At 36.6% G+C, this 19,555-nt stretch overlaps 3 protein-coding genes across 3 annotated transcripts; all 3 read right to left on the bottom strand.

Annotated features, from left to right (window-relative positions):
* Window positions 1–666: 666 nt before the first annotated feature.
* Window positions 667–2,999, bottom strand: LOC117793689 (alpha-tocopherol transfer protein-like). The gene is made up of 6 exons (XM_034634073.1): window positions 2,789–2,999; window positions 2,122–2,281; window positions 1,583–1,664; window positions 1,226–1,528; window positions 1,028–1,164; window positions 667–963 (listed from the first exon to the last, which is right to left on the bottom strand). Exons 1-6 carry the CDS (start codon window positions 2,889–2,891, stop codon window positions 882–884), a joined length of 867 nt encoding a protein of 288 aa, XP_034489964.1. The 5' UTR covers window positions 2,892–2,999; the 3' UTR covers window positions 667–881.
* A 1,607-nt stretch (window positions 3,000–4,606) lies between these two features.
* Window positions 4,607–6,930, bottom strand: LOC117793688 (alpha-tocopherol transfer protein-like). The gene is made up of 6 exons (XM_034634071.1): window positions 6,773–6,930; window positions 6,057–6,216; window positions 5,910–5,991; window positions 5,042–5,377; window positions 4,841–4,977; window positions 4,607–4,772 (listed from the first exon to the last, which is right to left on the bottom strand). Exons 1-6 carry the CDS (start codon window positions 6,861–6,863, stop codon window positions 4,703–4,705), a joined length of 876 nt encoding a protein of 291 aa, XP_034489962.1. The 5' UTR covers window positions 6,864–6,930; the 3' UTR covers window positions 4,607–4,702.
* Window positions 6,931–8,698: 1,768 nt separating this feature from the next.
* LOC117794087 (UNC93-like protein) lies at window positions 8,699–18,986 on the bottom strand. The gene is made up of 5 exons (XM_034634564.1): window positions 18,636–18,986; window positions 16,364–17,068; window positions 13,767–14,243; window positions 10,577–11,927; window positions 8,699–9,473 (listed from the first exon to the last, which is right to left on the bottom strand). Exons 2-5 carry the CDS (start codon window positions 16,508–16,510, stop codon window positions 9,106–9,108), a joined length of 2,343 nt encoding a protein of 780 aa, XP_034490455.1. The 5' UTR covers window positions 16,511–17,068; window positions 18,636–18,986; the 3' UTR covers window positions 8,699–9,105.
* Between the last annotated feature and the right edge of the window lie 569 nt (window positions 18,987–19,555).

The following is a 19,555-nucleotide window of genomic DNA, read 5'->3' as shown; positions in this document are numbered from 1 at the left end:
CGTAGATGCTTTCCAGCCAGAAACAGCTATTGTTTCCCCCAAAAACTTGGCAGCACTGGTGTGGAAGACTGCCAGCCGGTCCAATGGCTACCACCCGGCAAAATTTCTCGATCTGGCAGCCTGTACCATTTTAATCAAATTGCAATATTGGTTGCACCCAAGAAAATTCACCTATTTTTTTTTAATTTTTCGTAATATGGGCGATAGTATTTTTAAAATTTTTGCAGGGTTTTTGTTAGAATTTGGTCGATTTTTTGATTTTTTTTTAGAATTAAATTTGTAAATTCTTTTCCCTTGGGGTGACGAGCCTCAAATCTTCATAAAAATGTTTTCCTTAATTTTATCTTATTTCGAATTTTAAATTTTCATCAAATTATTAATTAATTGCAATGCAATAGCATTTTGAAATTTGAAATAGCTTAAACAGCACTGATAAGAGATGTGATTAGAATTTTCCATTCACACTGCGACGCCGTCACGTGTTATCGAGCGATAAGTGTGCACTTTTAATATACAGCGTATTCGATAAAATAACAGTCAACCGATTTGTTGTTGGCAGTTTTAAAATTTTGCACCGCTTTCATAAATATTTTGACGTTAAGCTAACTATGCCGCCGGCTGTGCATATATATAAATAAAAACTTCATATATTTTATAATGCAATCTGGGGTATTTTCTTTAATTCTCCATGTTTCGAATTTACAGCTATTTAAAAAAATATAGTATTTTTTTTGGAACAGAATTCCTAGAAACATTCGTTTACATAACTTATACAATATTATACATACATATATTGGTAGATATCAATTAAAAAGCTAAAAATTTAACACAATGCAACAATATCAAGAAAAAAAAAAAAACACATTGCCAGTCGAACTCTTTTAATTAAATAGTTTCCACGATCTTCCGTTACGTTTCTCCGGTTTCTCAACGTGCCAATGATTCGGATTCATCAAATAGTTCCTGAAATTTGCAAATTATTAAATAAGTGAATCTATTTATCGGTAATTGTTGAACTGCTGGCAACCTGTGTTCGGTCAAAACCTTCTGGGTCTGGGCACGTAAAGTGGCCAGTGGTCCGGCAGAGCCGCCGTACTCTTCGGGAAGCATCTCGCGGGGCACAAAGGTGTACAGAGAGTCGATACCGGATGTGTGAAAGCGTATCTAAAATAAGAAAATTATTAATACTTATGTTTGACAGCAGGCTAAGCAATTGGAGACGCACCAATTTGAAGACTTCTTCGCTTATGAAAGGCTTTACAACACTCACTATCCTATCCAGATACGTCGGACAGTTGACCATATGAATGGCCTTAAGGCGTACTGGAAACGCCAATTGCAGGAACTTGACATAAGCCCGCAGTGTGCTTATGGTAAGACGCGAGATATGACGCATCGTTGTGCCCTTCATATCAAAAATCTGCACTTCACCCTCCGACAAAACCTCGGGATCTGCCAGATCATCGGGCGTAATGAAACGACAATCCGTAACCATGAAAAATGCACGCGTATCCTCCGTATGATGCATCTAAATTAAGAATGCAACTTTAGCTTTAATCTCTGCAGCAAAAATTGCGCTTACTTTGGATGGTTCAAAGTCCCGGAAACAATAGAGTGACACCTTATATTTATCCGGCGTAAGGCCAGGTAGTGGCAGAATGTCTCTGTAAGTTAAATATCATTATATACTGTATACGATTTTCTATAAGAATTTCAACAAGTTTTACTTAAAATTAAAAACACAAAATTGTCCCTGATATTAGTGGAAAATAATGGAATAATGGGCAGATATAATTATTTTTAAAAATCAAAATATAATGAAAACTGTAAAAGTAAGAAATCACAGGGACAATTTTCTTTAAAGTAAAGAGTTTTCAAAATTTTGTTACTCTGAATATTTTTTTTTATAGTTTTTGCTTGATTGCTTTCTTAAAAATTTATTCTTAGTTTTTTTTTTGAGATATATAAAAGTTTGTGATATTAACATGAGGAAACCATTGAAAAATATTTACACATTTAAATTCACCATTTAAAAAAACCAAGGAAAGGTAATTTTTAAACAAATAAAATATGTAAATTTTGTATTTTATCTACTTCTTATGATAAATGTAGAAATCTTACGCATAATCAAAAGTGCGACGACTGTCCTCGTCCAGTGGATCTCGTTTGATAAACAGATGCGGATGCTTGTTACGCAACGCGTAATTCACCTCGATGAGTTTCTTGGTGTCCTCGACATGTCCGTACATGCACTGATAGAAGCGACGCAGCAGCAAAGGCTCTGTAAGTGCATGGGCAATAACGTTAGTTGGGATGTCTTTATGACGTAACGGGCGTTCAGCATTTGACCATCAAATGTATCCGACACGCTCCTTTGCCTACAAACGACCTCATTAAATTATTATTGACGTATATTTTTTGTTTGGTAGAGAAGTGTTTACTGTTTTCTGTTGGCAGCATTTCAACAAGTTGCCTTCCCTCTTCAACCCTCCCCATTCACCGATATGGCATTACATCAGCTGAAAAAAGTGAGTACGCTACAGTCGAGTGTGCTCGACTGTTAGAGATCCAGCCTTTCAATTCAACTCGCAACATATTAAATATAAAATATAACAAATAAATAGTATTTTATTACATCTGAATTCGAATTCATGCTAATCGATTCGAAATAGTCCCTAACTAGGCTACCAAGAACACAAAAATTTGTTTTACAAAATAATTGTCATAGACTTAGTAGCCACTTGTATGCTTTCAATACAGGGTCAAATTATATGTTTTTTTTTTTTACCAATTTCCTGCGGCAGATTCTCATTTTGAGCAAACCATTCGAATAGCTCGGCCAAATCACGATCGCGTCTTAACTGATTTTCACTTTCACTATCGCTGCTCATGCTGTCAGATTAATCGTAATCGTAACGATTATCGAACGTTTATCGATTGCCAAATGCGTACGCTGTACCGTTGCGTTTGAAGCTTGCTGCCCAACTGAATTGGACGTCAAAAGTCGAGAACTGAGTGTGCGATTTTTTGATTCATATTGAAATGTGATTTATTGATTGATATTACCAATACGTATGCGTATCTGTATGCGTATGTTAGCCGCATTTAAATACACTTTCTGTCTAGCAATTAAACACGTAATTTTTTAATTGCTTTTCGGCTGCCATTTGCCATACGTTTGTCGCTTAATAGTGCCTAAATTTGTACGATTACAGCTTCTGCACATTCATCTAATCACCAGGTCGTGTCCAGAATTCACGTACCTATTGAAAGTAGCCCCTTTTTTGAACAGTTCAACACAAATTTGATCAACTGAAACCGAAACCGAGATCATTTGCCACAATTATGAAACGAAAAGTGATCAAATGGCATTAGCTTTTTATGGTCAACAATCAATTTTACACTAAATAGTTAGTATTAGGGCTATTATCATGATTAGATACAACAGATTTAATGTCGGACATAAGCATTAAACGATTTTAATTGATTGTCAATGGATTTCTAAGGTCCATTATCGATAAAATCCCTTGGATGCTTGGCTATCGTCCCATTGTCGATGAATTTCTCAGTTGTACAATAGATACATCCTTTAGAATAACGGTCGATGGATTTCTTAGTCCCTTAGTCGATGAACCTCTTATGTCAATTGTCGATGAATGCTGGAGTAGAAGCTTGGAGAGAATTCCGTAGATATATAAGACACGACAAGGTGGATCTTGGAGGAAAATGGACAAAATACGCAAAAGGCTTAAGCAAAGCACAAAGAAACACTGATACACCATAAACATGTTCAGTATGGACAGGGCATAGAGCAGTTTCGATGTGGCCAATAGCACGGACATTAAGCAGCCCAAAACGCCATCAGTTCCCTTCAGCAAACCCATGACAATTAGCAAGGACGTCGTCAATGTTCTCACAATGCTCAAAAAACATTGAACATTCGCAGGATTCGCGATGATGGAGTAACACAAGCAAAGGACAATCATTATGACGATCGACAACAACTTTCGACAAATGCAAGACTTGTGTTCCGGCGAGGCATAATTATATAATATGGCTAGGAATGCCAAGTTAATCATCAGACTCGTACCATTGATGTTCATCATGATTGAATCCTCTCTCAACGTGGCCATACGCATGCCCAGCACAGCAAGGATCAAGGCACCCAACAACGACTTCATGGATAGATTATCGCTACATGTGTGCATCTTCATCAGGAGCACAATCTTGAGGCTCCGCAACAACTTGACACAACTCAGGACGATCACCAGTTGTTGGAGATGTTGACTATAAGGTTGCAATAGAGCTCCAATTGTATCCATCTCCATCCATCCAACCGACGATTAAAATCAAAGACATGTACATTAATTTTGCTTAAATAAAAGTATAAAAGGATTTCTGTATTTTCGAAATTGAGCTATAAATAAAAGAAAATGAAAACATTTCCAAAGAGACAAAAGTAATTTTTAAATACAGTAAAATTTAACTAATTATATTTATAATTTCCAAGAATTGTTTTTGTTTTACAATTATTACTTGATCACATATTAATGGTATTAAAATGACAGAAATTACAACTTTTTGTTTATTATACCAAGTGATCATCATATGGTAAGGCACTTCTACTATATGGAAGATATTATTATTTCCAAACTTAAGTTAATAATCACAATTCGGCAATAGATACTCGTACTATTGAAATTTAAAACAGAGACCAACGACTTTTGCTTTGCGAGGCTATCTTCCAATATTTATCATCGCTGAGATATGCGCTGAAATAATAGAATTGAAAGCGATGCATACTCGTATAATAATATATTTTTAGAAAATTTAATCTTACGTCTTTTCTTTTAAGTGACGTAACCAATGTGTCTTGATTTCGGCTATTGTACCAGCTTTACCCCCATACTCCACGGGTAGCATATCCCTAGGCACCACTTTATAGAGACTATCCATGCCTTCGGTATGATAGTTAATCTACAGTTCAAAAAGAAAATTCGAAATTAGTTTTTGATTAGGAGTAGCATAGTTTATAGGTCACCATTTGGTAGACTTCCTCGCGTATGAAAGGCTTCATCATGGCCATCATGCGATCCAGAAACGACGGACAATTGATGATGTGTATAGCTCGAAGACGAGATGGATATGCCTCCTGCACAAACTTCATATAGACGCGCAGCACAAAGATCGATATGTAGGCCAGATGTCGCATCGTATAACCATCGATATCGACAATCTGTACATCGCCATCCGCAATATACGTATCAGCAAAATCAGGTTTTTCATTCTGATCTTCGGCTCTCGTCTCAATGTCCGGTTCCGTAAAGCGTGCATCGGTCATCATAAAAAAGATTTTAGTTTCCTCTACGCTGTTGCGCTGTACAAAAAAAAAAAAAATACACATTACAAAAAAGAAAAATTAATTTTCGGCACGTGAAAGATTTGATACACTTGCAGATCAGTATAGATTATTTACAATAATTTTTAAAAAAGTAAGATTTCTTACTTTTTTTCTAATAAGAATTTTTTTATTTCAAATTTAAATATTATACATTAATTTACCAAAATTCATAAAAACTCAGATACTAGACGGACACGACTATAAGCTGATCTAGAATATACAGTATGTCATGTAATTGTTTTAACAAAAAAAAAAATCAATAACATATCAACTTTTTTTTATGGAAAAAATATTTAAACGAACTTTATCTCATTATTCTATTCTTTAACTTGCTCTAAGAATTTTAATAAAATATCAAAAGGAATTTTTTTGAAATGAAATTTTCAATGTGTGAATTTCTTTTTGCCAACAATTACTTGACATTTAATGTGGTACACATCTCGGGATAAAATTAATATACCCTCTGCAAGAGTATATAAATTATTTGAAATTGTTGTCTTAAGCTTACCGTGCTCGGATCGAAGTCAGCCATGCGAAATAATAAGACCTTGTGGCGTTCGGGTGTTAAGCCCGGCAGTATGAGGAGATCTCTGTAAAAGAGCGGGAATTATGTAATAAAAAGTTTGCAGAGATGTGCTTTCTCTCTCTCTCTTACGATACTTGAAGACCCTTCGATGTCTGCTCGTCGTCCATGTTGCGATCTATGAATATATGGGGATTCTTATTGCGGAGTCCATAGTTAAGCTCGATGATAGTTTTCGTCTTCTCAACATCATAGTGCATACACTTGAGGAAACGGTGCAGTACAATTGGTTCTGTAATCATTGATTAGAAATTCATAGCATTATCTGTTAAGCTCTGGAAATGCTATTGGAATCTATACCCAACCCATGTGAGGATTTATCTTTACAATACCCAATGTCATATTGATAAGATTTATCAGTGCTCAGTTCCTAGTTCACTGGTGCATAACTATTTACTATACTATATAGTTGAGAGCGCAGTTGGTATACCAGATGCGCAGTTCTACGTAATATGTATATAATATGTATCAACAGTTCGTCAAGTAATTGTTTTGACAAAATGAAAAATTAATAAAGTTGGAATAGCCAAAAACCACAAACTGTAGTATATTTTTCTTAGCAAAAAACCCTATATTTTATTTTTTTTTTATATTTTTCTTATCTTATTATAGTTGCATATGAAAAATTAAAAATTAATGTGCATTTTTTTATTTGTCAAAACAATTTCTTGACTAACTGTTTGTATATCTATAAAATACATTCCCAACCTATCCCATTAAAGCGATTATAAGATAAGATTTATCTTTATTTATGCTTGCGTTTATAAGAGTTTGATCGATAGACTCACCTATCTTTTCGGGTAGATTGGGATTAGTTTCGAACCAATTTTGCATTTCACTAAGCATAGCATCTAGTTCTTGGCCCCTTCTTGTTGTCATTTTCGTCTTTTTCTACGGCTCTATTTCACACCGCAATGCGATCCACGTCGCTTTCCCTGATCAACTGTGTCCAAATTCTCGCCGTTCAATTGATAAAGCCCCCAAAGCTTGTTAACCCATAATGCACACACACATGGACACAGTTTCTCTCACATTCACTCATAGTTAATTCTCTTTGTGCTCTTTTGGTTGCTTTGCTTTGGTTGCCCGTCATTTGAGCGGGGAGGGGCGAGTGTGGATCGTTTAATAAGTTTCGCTTACAATAAGTTCCACTTTTGGAACTTGCGAAGCGAACAAGTGGCGATTTGTTCTCTCACTCTAACCGGTTGAAGAGAGCGCTTCTAGCGCCAGCTTTGACGTCATCAATGGCATGTCGAATGAAAGAAGAGAGCAAGTGAATGCTTGATTGATGACGTCACGCATTGGCGTTGTAATGCAGCGTATTAAAAGCTTTTTATTACTAAAATTGAACAACAACAATCGAGCAACAGTTCAATGTGGATAATCGCTTTATTCAATTTGTACACATATGTATGTATGTATAAATAGGTATTTATTTATTTATAAATTATTCATATGCATGTACATATGTATGTAATTTTGTGTGCGTGGAATGTGCTTAACATTTTTTTTAATTTCAGAAGTAACTATTTATTTATTTGTTCGACATTATTTGATTTTTTTTAAGGTAATTTGGTTAACTTTGTTTTTATTGTTTTTTGTTTTTTCCTCTTGTTTAAGTATTTCAACATTTTGAAAACTTTTTTTTAAATCTTTGTAAGCTGTATGAGTTTAAACATAAATTAAAAAGAATGATTAACATTTAACGAACTGCTTCGATAATATTTATATACATATTTATCCTTGGCTTGTTCGTAATATACAAATAGTTTTTCCGATCCGATAACTCTTGCATGTAAAGTTTCAATTACAAAATGTTTAAAAATTTGTTAATCTTTTTGTTTTTTGGTTTTTTTTTTTTGTTTGTTTCTTACTAGCAGCATAAAATGTTAACATTGTTCTTAAATCGTAGGATTTTTCACCTTTGCTATCCTATTTATTATATAATTTAGCTTTTAAATGTGTGGTGAAAAAATCGAAAATTCTTTTTCTTTGATCAGCATCATTAAGATAGATATTTGTGATACATTATCATTTTTGTTTTTTACGAAACCTAAGGACATTTGATGATACTGATTAACAGTATTCGCACATGCGCATGATATTGTACGTACGTGTATATCATGAAATTGTTAGAACAACGATTTGACATCCAAAATACAAATACCTTTCTAGGAGCTAACAACAAATTTTCGTGTCTCATCATGTTCACAGCTTTTAAAAAAAAAATTTTGTTTTTTTTTGTTTTTGCTGTTGTTCAGTCATGTTCTTAATATCGATAACCGATTAATTTCGTTAAAACACATAAAATTATGAAATTGATTCGGCATCGAGATTCAAAACAAGATATCGTTATTTTTAGGATCTAGGATCTAGAGACATGGATAGGACTAATTGTATATGTACATATAAGTTATTACGATTAGATTTACATCGAGGAATACATTTTGATGGCACAAAGTTGTCGCTTAACAATACATATACATCTACGAGTATAATCCTTTAAGCTAAGGCTAATTTAATGATATCAAGACATCATTTTTCCCATTAGAAACTGGGTGAGTTTTATTGAAGGGCTTTCTTTCTTCTACATGCTCCTCTTTCATTCTCTCTCTCTCTCTCTGTCTTTCAGTGGAGCTTTTTTTTTTTTGTCAAAGTATCGATTTCAAACACAGGCAAAAGTTTTGGAACAACATTGATGGCACTGGTATGTATATGTATGTATTTTTGCTTTTGGTTTTTTATTAGAATTACATTTAGATTTGAATTTAGAATTACAGTTACAAAGTACATGCATACATACATACATACATACATACATACATAAGTGTGTAGACAGTGTATATATGTGCAAAGTAGATTTATGGACTTGGGTCTATCTCTAGGCATGGACAAAAAGCTTTTGCCCGGAAATCTTTGACTTAAAAAAAAAAATACTGTCGTTAAATTCACTTTTACGTTGCCATCTTAAATACTGTGTGGTTTGCCAGACTGAAAACAGAGGATTCCACTTCAGTCAGCCTCATCGGGTTTCACCATGTCGCAACAACCATCTCGCATCTCACATGGTATGGGTGCGTGCCACAGTGCCCCGCCTCCGGGACTAGCTGAAGTAACTGCGTCATAAGCTAATGAGCGTCGCCTTCCGTTGTGCCTCCAATCGCATCTCCAGCATCGCATACGGCGGCACACTGATCACCAGCAGCACCACCAGCACAATAATCTTCATCGACTCACAGAGAAATCCATGGGCGGCAAATGTAATGCCCAATCCAAGGAAGCGTAGCGCTTGCAGTGGTGCCGTCACCTCCGTCACATGATCGTGCTGCACATGATTAAGGGTCACCAGCGAGAGCAACAGCGTCTCCCACATCCCATTGCAGGCGCCCCACGAGGCAGCTATCACATAGAAGAGAGCGCTGTCATCGCTCGATGGCTTCCAGCTGGACAACGCCAGCAACAGACACGAATGAAAAAAGAATCCAGCCACTGCAGAGAAATAGAAGAGACATTAATGTGAACTCTCTGATTCAACATTCTACAGTCTGGCAAAAGCTAAGACTGGAAAAACATTAAAAAATAAGACCTTATTCTATCAGTTTGGTTACGATGTCTCATAAAACAAAAAAGTTTTTCATACTAAGACTTGATTTTTGCCCGATCGGTCCTATGACAGCTATATGATGTAGTGGACCGATTTGAACCAACTTCGGTAAGAATGTATAAGACTAGCTTAAATGCATATTTGGTTACGATGTCTCATAAAAAATAAAAGGTTTTCATATTAAAACTTGAATCTCGCCCGATCGGTCCTATTACAGCTATATGATATAGTGAACCGATTTGAACCAACTTCGGTAAGGATGTATAAGACTAGCTTAAATGCATATTCTTTCAGTTTGGTTACGATGTCTCATAAAAAATAAAAGGTTTTCATATTAAAACTTGAAGTTCGCCCGATCGGTCCTACGACAGCTATATGATATAGTGAACCGATTTGAACCAAATTTAGCAAGGATGTATAAGACTAGCTTAAATACATATTCTATTAGTTTGATTACGATATCTCGTAAAACAAAAAAGTCTTTCATACTAAAACTTGGTTTTCGACTGATTGTTCCTATATGCGCTTCATGATATAATGGTCCGATCCAAAAAAAAAAAACGAGCTTGATCTGCCTGCAATATAGAGAAATCTACATACCAAGTTTGGTATCACTAGCTTTCAAATTGTTCTTATAATTTGGATATGAAATTTTCTATGTCGATTTATGGGCGGTAAAGGGGGCGTGGCGAATTCTAAGACAAGCTTGATCCTCTTGCAATATAGATTAACCTACATAGCAAGTTTGGTGTCCCTAGCATTTATAGTCTCTGAGATCTAGGTGTTTATACAGACGGACAGACAGACAGACGGACAGACAGACGGACAGACAGACAGACGGACATATTCGATTGCTTATGCTGTTCAAGAATATATGAACTTATAGGGTACTACAAAGTTAAAACACTGCAAAAGGAACTCGAAACGGAACCAAAAAAATCTTCTGGTCAGAAGCTTCTGAAGCTTTTGCGGCTGATTGTCTACTCACAGATTACCACAATGCGCTTGGTGTGTCGCAACAGCATGCTAAGCGTGCAGGAGACAATGAGCTGCATCAATCCCATGCCGATGAGGGCGCCGGCGATCATGTTAATGCCCAGGGAGCAGGAAACAAATGCGCGCAGAAAGTCGCCGAGCATGTAGCTCTGTTCGGTGCCGACAAAGTAGGCCAAGGGTCCGGCAAAGAGCAGCGTATCTGTGACATCTTTGGCGGCACGCTCCTGTCTACTGCCCGTGACTAATCCTTGACGTCCCTGGATCAGGGAAAGAAGCAACGACAGCAGAGATAATGCCACATAAAGCCAGAGCAGGGATTGACCGCCGGAACGGGCGCCGCTTTCAATGAATCCCGCGAAAATGGAGGACGTACTGTTGTCCATCGACCAGGAGAGCTGCGACTGCGATTGCTGGAGGGGACACATGTCGGCGCCGCAGATGCGTTCTCCATGCTCATTGCGATTGTAAAAGTCCTCGAACTGTGGCCAGTTGGTCGGAGTTGTGGCATTCACCTGATCATCATCATCACTGGCAGCGGAGCAATTCCAATCGTTGGCATTGCAGGCAAGCAGCAACGATGCCAACAATGCACCCAAGATGAAACCCAGATCCTGTGAGGCACGAAACCAACGAGCCAAACGTCGCACCTTCTGATCCCGATTGCAGAACATCTTGTGCTCCTCGTGCAGCGCATCCGATGCCAGTGGCTGTGGCTGTGTCAAGGTCTGTGCGCATTCATGTTGCGAGCAGCTCAGCCTGCCTCCGTAGTGGACAATCAATGCCGCCTTGCAACTGTTGGCGGCACTCAGCGTGAATCCCAGCAGCAGATATGCCGGCAACAAGGTGTAAATGGAGGCATACAGATGCGACAATAGAAACAAGGTAACAGCTAAGCAATTACCCGCCAGCAATGGCGTATAACCATAGCGTCGGATGAGTCGAGTGCTGGGCAAGCTCATACCGGCTGCAAACAGGAACAATGCACTCAACAGCAATGATCCGATGTTCGGTCCAATCTGCAGCCACTGCTCGCGATGATGCCACACCGAACTCGAGCCTTGCAACGCCATCACGGGCAACAGGACGGCACTCATCAATCCATGGGCCAAACTCAGACACGTAAACTGACGCCACACCTTCTGGCGCACATGGGCGGGCACCTTGTGTCGGCAATTGCGATTGTTCAACGTTATCAATCGCCTGATCGATGTGGCTCCAATCGAACTGTTGATCGACTCGCGACGTCGCGATGCCGCCAATGCCGCCTGCACTTGGTACGAGGACACGGGATTAATTCGATGCGAACGCGTCGATATCGGTGATGGAGAGTACGCTGTCAGGTGCTGCAAGTAGAAATGTTTATCCATAATTACACTATACCACAGTTAGGTTGTCACCTTCACTTGAGCAAGAAACCTTTTTCAAAATTTTACTATAATCGTAGTACCAGTTATTTTTTTTAATTTTAGAAATCTAGCGAAAAACACAAGATTGTTTTAGATATTCCAAAAAACAACACAGTTTTTTATACCTATGCCTATACGCTGTCAGGTGCTGCAAGTAGAAATGTTTATCCTTATTTACACTATACCACAGTTAGGTTGTAACCTTCACTTGAGCAAGAAACCTTTTTCAAATTTTACTATACTCGTAGTACAAGTTATTTTTTTAAATTTTAGAAATCTAGCGAAAAACACAAGATTGTTTTAGATATCCCAAAAAACAACGTTTTTTATACCTATGCCTGATTTTTAACGGCTCTTTTCTATGGCAGCTATATGATTTTCCGATTTAAACTAATTAGGTCAGTATATAAAAATATATAAAAAAAAAAAAGAAAAGTTTTTCATACTTAAAAAAAAAACACTAAATATTGTATAAACTGGTAGTTCAAGTATAACATCTTATTTGCGTAAATTGGTCGTTTCTGTATTAATTTCAATCAGGTTATTAAACCGAAACGAATATCGGTTTCAGTAAGGGTATCGGTTATGTCTGTATTTTGGTTTTCGGATGTCGGTAGCCCAAAATCTTAGCATAACGGTTTCAAACCGGCTACCGGTTTATTTTTATATTTCGGTTTCGCAATACCTTTGGGATTTCGGTTTATGCACATATAAGCAAAAGTTTATTCTTTAATGGTCACAAAAAATTTTGTTACATAACATAATTATTGTACAATAAATACCACTGCAAATCTATAGCATACTTTTTCGGGCGAAGCGGGAACTTAAAATGTATACAAAATAATGAGAATTTTAAAGAGAAATTTAGCTTGATTTATTTCAATTTCTAGATTATTTCAATTCTACACGTTCTATATTTGAATGTTTTTAAAAAACATCTCAAACTTGACAAAAGAGTTATTTGAGAATTGGGAACATATTCAAGCTTTTTTGCTATTAAATAATTGTTAAATTAACTGCGTTCCAATTGAAGAAGATTGTTTTAATATCACACATTTCAGGTTTACTTTTTAAGAGCTACATACTATATATGAGATTCATCTCTACCTGTAAATGAATGGTCAATTAAACTGATTGTATATCAAGACTCTTCCTCGATAGCACTCTAATATTACATTGGATAAGTTTTAGAACCTTGAATGAATAAAATGCATCATAACTCTTAGATGAATTGATATTAATATGCTTAAAGGTGAAGATTGCGCACGTTCTGCAGTTGTTTATCCCCTATTTATGTGCAATGTGTGGGAAATTATGCATAAGTCTTAATTGTATGCTATAATCCGAATACAGAATTCAATGGAACTGCAATTTGCTGTTTGCCTTGACATTCATTCATTTAAATGTCAATGGTGGCGTGTGGGGATTCCCAGACGAATCAGATGACACGTCTTTCTTTAACTTAATTACTTATTGTGCAACTACGGCGTAGATTATGTCGGTTTTTCCACTTTGCCATTTGCGTTTTTCCCCAACCCATGCGCAATTCCGTAGTCCGAGTGGCATTGAGATAATTGAAAACTGAAACGTACTCCAATCGCCGGGAGAAACAGATAGACAATTTTCATTATTTCCGAGAGTGATTCTATAAATAAAGGACGAATCCGTCTCTGGAGATTGGAATATTGCGAGGACTATTGCCATCGCTTGTGCAATGTTGTTTATTATACATTACTTTGATTTGCACCCACCCACATACACCCGCACACCACTCACCTCCATCATCTGCTCATCCCAGATATTTTGTGCTCCTCCCGAGCTGCGAGTCCTTGTTCTCAGCACGCGATGTCGTGTGGTCAGCGAATGTCGATGTTGTTGTTGCTGCTGTTGTTGTTGTTGCTGCTGTTGCTGTTGCTGCTGCTGCTGTTGGTGATGATGATGCGGATGGGAATGATGTAGATACGTATGTGGATGGAATGGATGCGAATATTTTTTGGTCGCCAATCCCAGCATAGCAAAGCCGCTTAACGTTGTCATTGTCGTTGCCGATGCGGTTGTTGCCGTTGTCGTTGTTGCACCTGCCACAGTTGCTGTGGATGTCGATTGATTCTTGGTGGTCGTAACGCTGCTCAACTCACCATTCCCACTGCCATGTCCATTGACTGCCAACGTGTTTGTTCCCGTTGTGGTTAGACTCAATGAACCACCACCGATGCCAAGTCCAGCCATGATGTAAGCATTATACGAAGATTGCTGCAACAGTGCATTAAAAGAAAAGAAACATCAACAACCACATGAATTTATTGCTACGAGAAAGAAAGGTTTTATTTGACTCAACCGAAGATTTGATACCAGGGAATAACACCGGAACCGAAACCGGTTAAAGTTGCTAGGTCAAAGAATTGTCCAACTTCCACCTGTCATAACTTGATCAAAACTGAATAGATTTTCAAACTGAATGTCATTTTGATCATGATTTGGCCTCTAAATTCGTTCTGTATTTAAATTTTATTAAATTCTTAAAAATAAATATTTTTTTCTAGATTCTTCTAGATATTGATTTCGATGCTAAGGGTCCCCCCTTTGAAATTTCGAAAATTCAAAATTTTAAATCTCAAGTTTTCACTTTTAATCAACTCCTTATATCATTATTAGTATAAAACAACTCTTTAAAGTTGATTCTGAGACCTTTCATTTTTTTGTAAAAAATCATGTGAAATTGAACAAAAATTTTGACTTGTAAAGTGGCTAAAATCCGCAGTCTGACCAACTTCAAACTGTCATAACTTGATCAAAACTGAATAGATTTTCAAACTGAATGTCATTTTGATCATGATTTGGCCTCTAAATTCGTTCTGTATTTAAATTTTATTAAATTCTTAAAAAAAAATATTTTTTTCTAGATTCTTCTAGATATTGATTTCGATGCTAAGGGTCCCCCCTTTGAAATTTCGAAAATTCAAAATTTTAAATCTCAAGTTTTCACTTTTAATCAACTCCTTATATCATTATTAGTATAAAACAACACTTTAAACTTGATTCTGAGACCTTTCATTATTTTGTAAAAAATCATGTAAATTTGAACATAAATTTTAATTTGTAAAGTGACTAGCTCCGAAGTCTGACCAACTTCAAACTGTCATAACTTGATCAAAACTGAATAGATTTTCAAACTGAATGTCATTTTGATCATGATTTGGCCTCTAAATTCGTTCTGTATTTAAATTTTATTAAATTCTTAAAAAAAAATATTTTTGCTAGATTCTTCTAGATATTGATTTCGATGCTAAGGGTCCCCCCTTTGAAATTTCGAAAATTCAAAATTTTAAATCTCAAGTTTTCACTTTTAATCAACTCCTTATATCGTAATTAGTATAAAACAACTCTTTAAAGTTGATTCTGAGACCTTTCATTTTTTTGTAAAAAATCATGTGAAATTGAACAAAAATTTTGACTTGTAAAGTGGCTAAGTCCGCAGTCTGACCAACTTCAAACTGTCATAACTTGATCAAAACAGAGCCGATTTTCAAGCGAAATGACTTTTTGATCATGATTTGGCCTCTAAATTCATTCTGCATTTAAATTTTATTAAATTTAAAACAAAAATATTTTTTTCTAGATTCTTCTAGATATTGATTTCGATGCTAAGGGTCCCCCCTATGAAATTTTGAAAATTCAAAATTTTAAATCTTAAGTTTTAACTTTAAATCAACTCCTTAAATCGTAATTAGTATAAAACAACTCTTTGAACTTGATTCTGAGACCTTTCATTATTTTGTAAAAAATTATGTAAAATTGAACATAAATTTGAACTTGTAAAGTGACTAGCTCCGAAGTCTGACCAACTTCAAACTGTCATAATTTGATCAAAACTGGGTTGATTTTCAAGCGAAATGTCATTTTGATCATGATTTGGCCTCTAAATACATTCGGCATTGAAATATTTTTAAATTCGTTCAACAAAATGTTCAGTATAACAAAAAATCAGTATGCACATATGCATCTTGCACTGGAGTCCTTAATTTATCGATAGGCTAACTAATCTTTAGCATACTGAAATTTAGTCATATGGTTTCGATATCGCATCTGTGTATTTGAAAATGAATCTATAATTTATCAATGACATACAAATTGTACTTTTTAATTGATTCCATCAGTTATCGATAAAATTACAATGCACTTGTCATTTATAATTGCATTTGAAATTGACAACATAATTAGGCATTTTCAATTTGGATTCAATCCATTACTTATCGATAACACGTCGATATATTTCATTATTTATCGATAACATAACTTTGCATTGCATTGCAGTTTGCAATTGATTCCTCAACTTAACGATAACATCACGATCATCTATGTATCGCACTCACCTTACGCTGCTGTGCAAACATCGATAAGCGCTCCCGCTCACGACTCGTGTCCCTCGTCCGCTGCTCTAGCAGTAGCTCGTATTCCCTGCGCTTCTCACGCTTCCGTTCGGCCTCCTCCAGTTCGTGTAGATTCGGCAGGCTGCCCATTTTATTCCAATTGAATTCTTCTTAACAATGAATTTAACGTGTGCACGTTAATATATGTATATTTGCAGTTTGGGGCGTATCTACGATGAGCTCAATAGTTTTAGTTGTTGCTGTCGTTTGTCCGGAAACGGAAACCAAAGCGCGGCCATGACTTAAAATTGTGTTGCAGTTTATATGCGTGTCTTGTTGTTGTTGCTGTTAGCGAACTTGATTATCAGTTGTGTCATCAGCTTCGTTGTCATCGTCATTGTTATCGTGGTTATCGAGGCCATTGCTACCGCCGTTGCCATTGCCTGCATTTATTCACAAGCATTCCAAAATTCACACCCTGTCCGTGTCCGTGTTTGTGTGCATGTGTGCATGTGTTAGGCGTCGTTTAGCGAGTTCATTGTCCACTGTCAACTGCAGCAGCAGCGCAGTGTCTGTAAAACTGTTCAACCCGATGACGATAATGATGTTTTTATTTGGCTGTTGAAACGGATATGCACCAGTTGCTGTCTCTAGTTATCGATATGTTGCACTGATTCTAAACTTTAAAGTAGGTGGGTGCGGGATGTGCTGTAAAAGATTTCAGTTAAGTTAAAGAGCGATACACACTTTTAATAATATACAAATTAGAGTGCACCGATTCGTATGGACCCAAAGACATTGAAAAACACAGGGGTGCCACAGAAAACGAAACCAACCGAAAATCTCCCGAATCTCCATACATTTTTGGGAGATTTTCGTTTGGTTTCGGTTTCTGTGGCACCCCTGATGGTAACCCAAATTCGTAATCTACGGTCCATTCTAAGAGATTTTCACCAAGAAACCATAGTTCTTAAATCAATTCCTAGTTTCCGCTTTTTGAATTGAAAAATTGTTATTTTTAGTCCTTGGCTTAAGTTCCTTTGATTCTATGAAATTTTGAAGAATTTTGATACCAACCAGGATCGGACTAAAAACTTTAAAGATATGCTAGCAACATGAAAAAAATTTTAAAAATCAATTTAAAAAAAAAAAAACTAGTTGAGACACCCAAGTAATGTGTAGCCCATAATAAATCACCCTCTAATTCCGATTTTTTTCTAGATGGTCCCCTGCTCACACACTATTACCATATTTCTTAATAATGAATGAGAGAAAAATATGATTTAAAACTTTACCTTTACAACTTTACGAATAAGTGTCGTGCTGTGTTTATGTAAGTAAATACATGTGTAAATATGCAAAAGTGTGCATAAATAGTTAATGGATCAATGCCAATGAGTTAATTGTCCTGTCCTCGCTCTCACTCTATCACACACATCGACAAGGGCGTGCAGAGAAAATCATCAGGTGTATCCATTGCATGTACACACAAACAACAAGACGCACATAGATATTCTTATGGGCAAAAAGATACATATGTATGTACTTTATGTATATGTAGGCATAGTGGTCTAATAACTTTACTTACAGCTAATCAGGAAAGTGTTTTGACGAGATCAAATATTATTTCTATGGATAATTATTTTAATTCCTTTTTTTAAGTTAAAAAAAATAAGAATATTTACCTTTAAACTTAACTATTTTTAAAAGTCTAAGTACAAATACATGCATATGTGCATTATAATTTTGTCAAGACACTTTCTTGACTTACTGTACGTATATACATGTTTAACAGTAAATGCAGGCATCTTAAAAATGCATCTGTTTTAATGTGAGAGAGGGGGAGAGAGAGAGAGAGAGAGATTTGCAAGTGACTTAAATGTGCACGACCTTCGGACACAAGACGGACCCCGCAGGGCTGTGTGAACGACTAACGCGTAGTTAACTGATTGACCGCCCCCCCCATTAACCGGACAGTCGTAACGTACATATGCATGTCCATGTACATAAACACATACAGATAAAAAAAAATAGTAAAAAAAAATGGAAAACGAAAAACTAATATTTTAAAAGCCAGGCACACACACACACACACACATTTACACGCAGCGATAGCACACATGGAACATTTATGCACACGTACATATGCATATGTATGTATATGCGCAGTTAAATACACATACATAAATACACATTTAAGTGGGTGTGTGTAAAAAGCTTGTGTGCAATGTTTATTTAGCTTGCCTTTAGCTATTTTATTTATTCATGCGCTCACCTTATAAATTGTTTATAAAAACTACGATTTACGCTTTGACATCAACACCAACTGCGCTTAAGCTGATGCTCCGTTCCCGTTATATGTCTGACTGTGCTCTGTTTTTGCTGTGCTTTTCCTGTGCCTCTGCCACTGCCTCTGCCTGTGCTACTTGTCTCGTCTCGTTGCCCACTTATTTGTCCTTCTCCTCGTTTTCTTCTGTTTCTGCTTCTTCTTCTTCTTGTTGTTCTACGTATTCGTCTTTGTCGACAACAAGGCTCAGCTCAGCCTCACACAAACTCCTCCAATAGCGCACTGAACCAAAGCCAAAACCCACAGTTACTGCCGCTGCTTTTACTGCTGCTGCTGCGACTTTTACTGCTGCTGCTGCTGCGACTGCTGCTTCAATGTTGCTGCTGCTGCTGCGACGACCACTACTGTTGTTGTTGTTGTTGCTGTTGTCATCTCAGCAGCGTGCGAATGTCCCTTGCCAGCAGCTGACATGCGCAGTGATTGATGTTTATGCCATGCCCATATAAGCATCAGCCAATGTATACCCCTCCCCTCCCCTGCCATCAACCCTTTGCGACCATCTACATAGAACCTGCGTCTTTGTGGTTTTGGCTTAGCTTGAATTTCTCTTCAATGACAAATTTAACTAAACTATGCAATTATCTTTAACTTATAAAACTTAATTTAAAATAGTTTAAAAATCAATCATTTTCGAAGTTTGTCACAGGAAAATCACTTTTTATACCCTAGCTAAATATCCCGGGACACAAATAAAGAACGTTTTAAATTTTTCAGTAAATTGACTCGGAAAAAAAGAAGTCATTTGTTTTCCGACTAAATTCGATGACTACCACAATTTGATAGTGAGATTGGGTTTCAAGGGAAACTTGGTTGGAAGGAATTTCTGTGACACCCCCGAATATGATTTA

The sequence above is a fragment of the Drosophila innubila genome, chromosome X, assembly GCF_004354385.1.
Source record: "Drosophila innubila isolate TH190305 chromosome X, UK_Dinn_1.0, whole genome shotgun sequence".
Taxonomy (NCBI): domain Eukaryota; kingdom Metazoa; phylum Arthropoda; class Insecta; order Diptera; family Drosophilidae; genus Drosophila; species Drosophila innubila.
This window is presented reverse-complemented; position numbering and strand designations above follow the sequence as displayed.

Bases quoted from the DNA above. Each gene is read 5' to 3' on its own strand.
- LOC117794087 (XM_034634564.1), bottom strand. From the start codon at position 16,510: ATGGGCAGCCTGCCGAATCTACACGAACTGGAGGAGGCCGAACGGAAG. The intron at 11,928-13,766 runs GTGAGTGGTGTG...TTCTACTTGCAG, and splicing joins GGGATGAGCAGATGATGGAG to CACCTGACAGCGTACTCTCC. The intron at 9,474-10,576 runs GTGAGTAGACAA...ATTTCTCTGCAG, and splicing joins CAAGCGCATTGTGGTAATCT to TGGCTGGATTCTTTTTTCAT.
- LOC117793689 (XM_034634073.1), bottom strand. From the start codon at position 2,891: ATGAGCAGCGATAGTGAAAGTGAAAATCAGTTAAGACGCGATCGTGAT. The intron at 1,165-1,225 runs GTGCGTCTCCAA...TTCTTATTTTAG, and splicing joins GCGAAGAAGTCTTCAAATTG to ATACGCTTTCACACATCCGG. The intron at 964-1,027 runs GTTGCCAGCAGT...TGCAAATTTCAG, and splicing joins AAGGTTTTGACCGAACACAG to GAACTATTTGATGAATCCGA.
- LOC117793688 (XM_034634071.1), bottom strand. From the start codon at position 6,863: ATGACAACAAGAAGGGGCCAAGAACTAGATGCTATGCTTAGTGAAATG. The intron at 6,217-6,772 runs GTGAGTCTATCG...CAATGATTACAG, and splicing joins CAATCTACCCGAAAAGATAG to AACCAATTGTACTGCACCGT. The intron at 4,978-5,041 runs GTGACCTATAAA...TTTGAACTGTAG, and splicing joins GCGAGGAAGTCTACCAAATG to ATTAACTATCATACCGAAGG.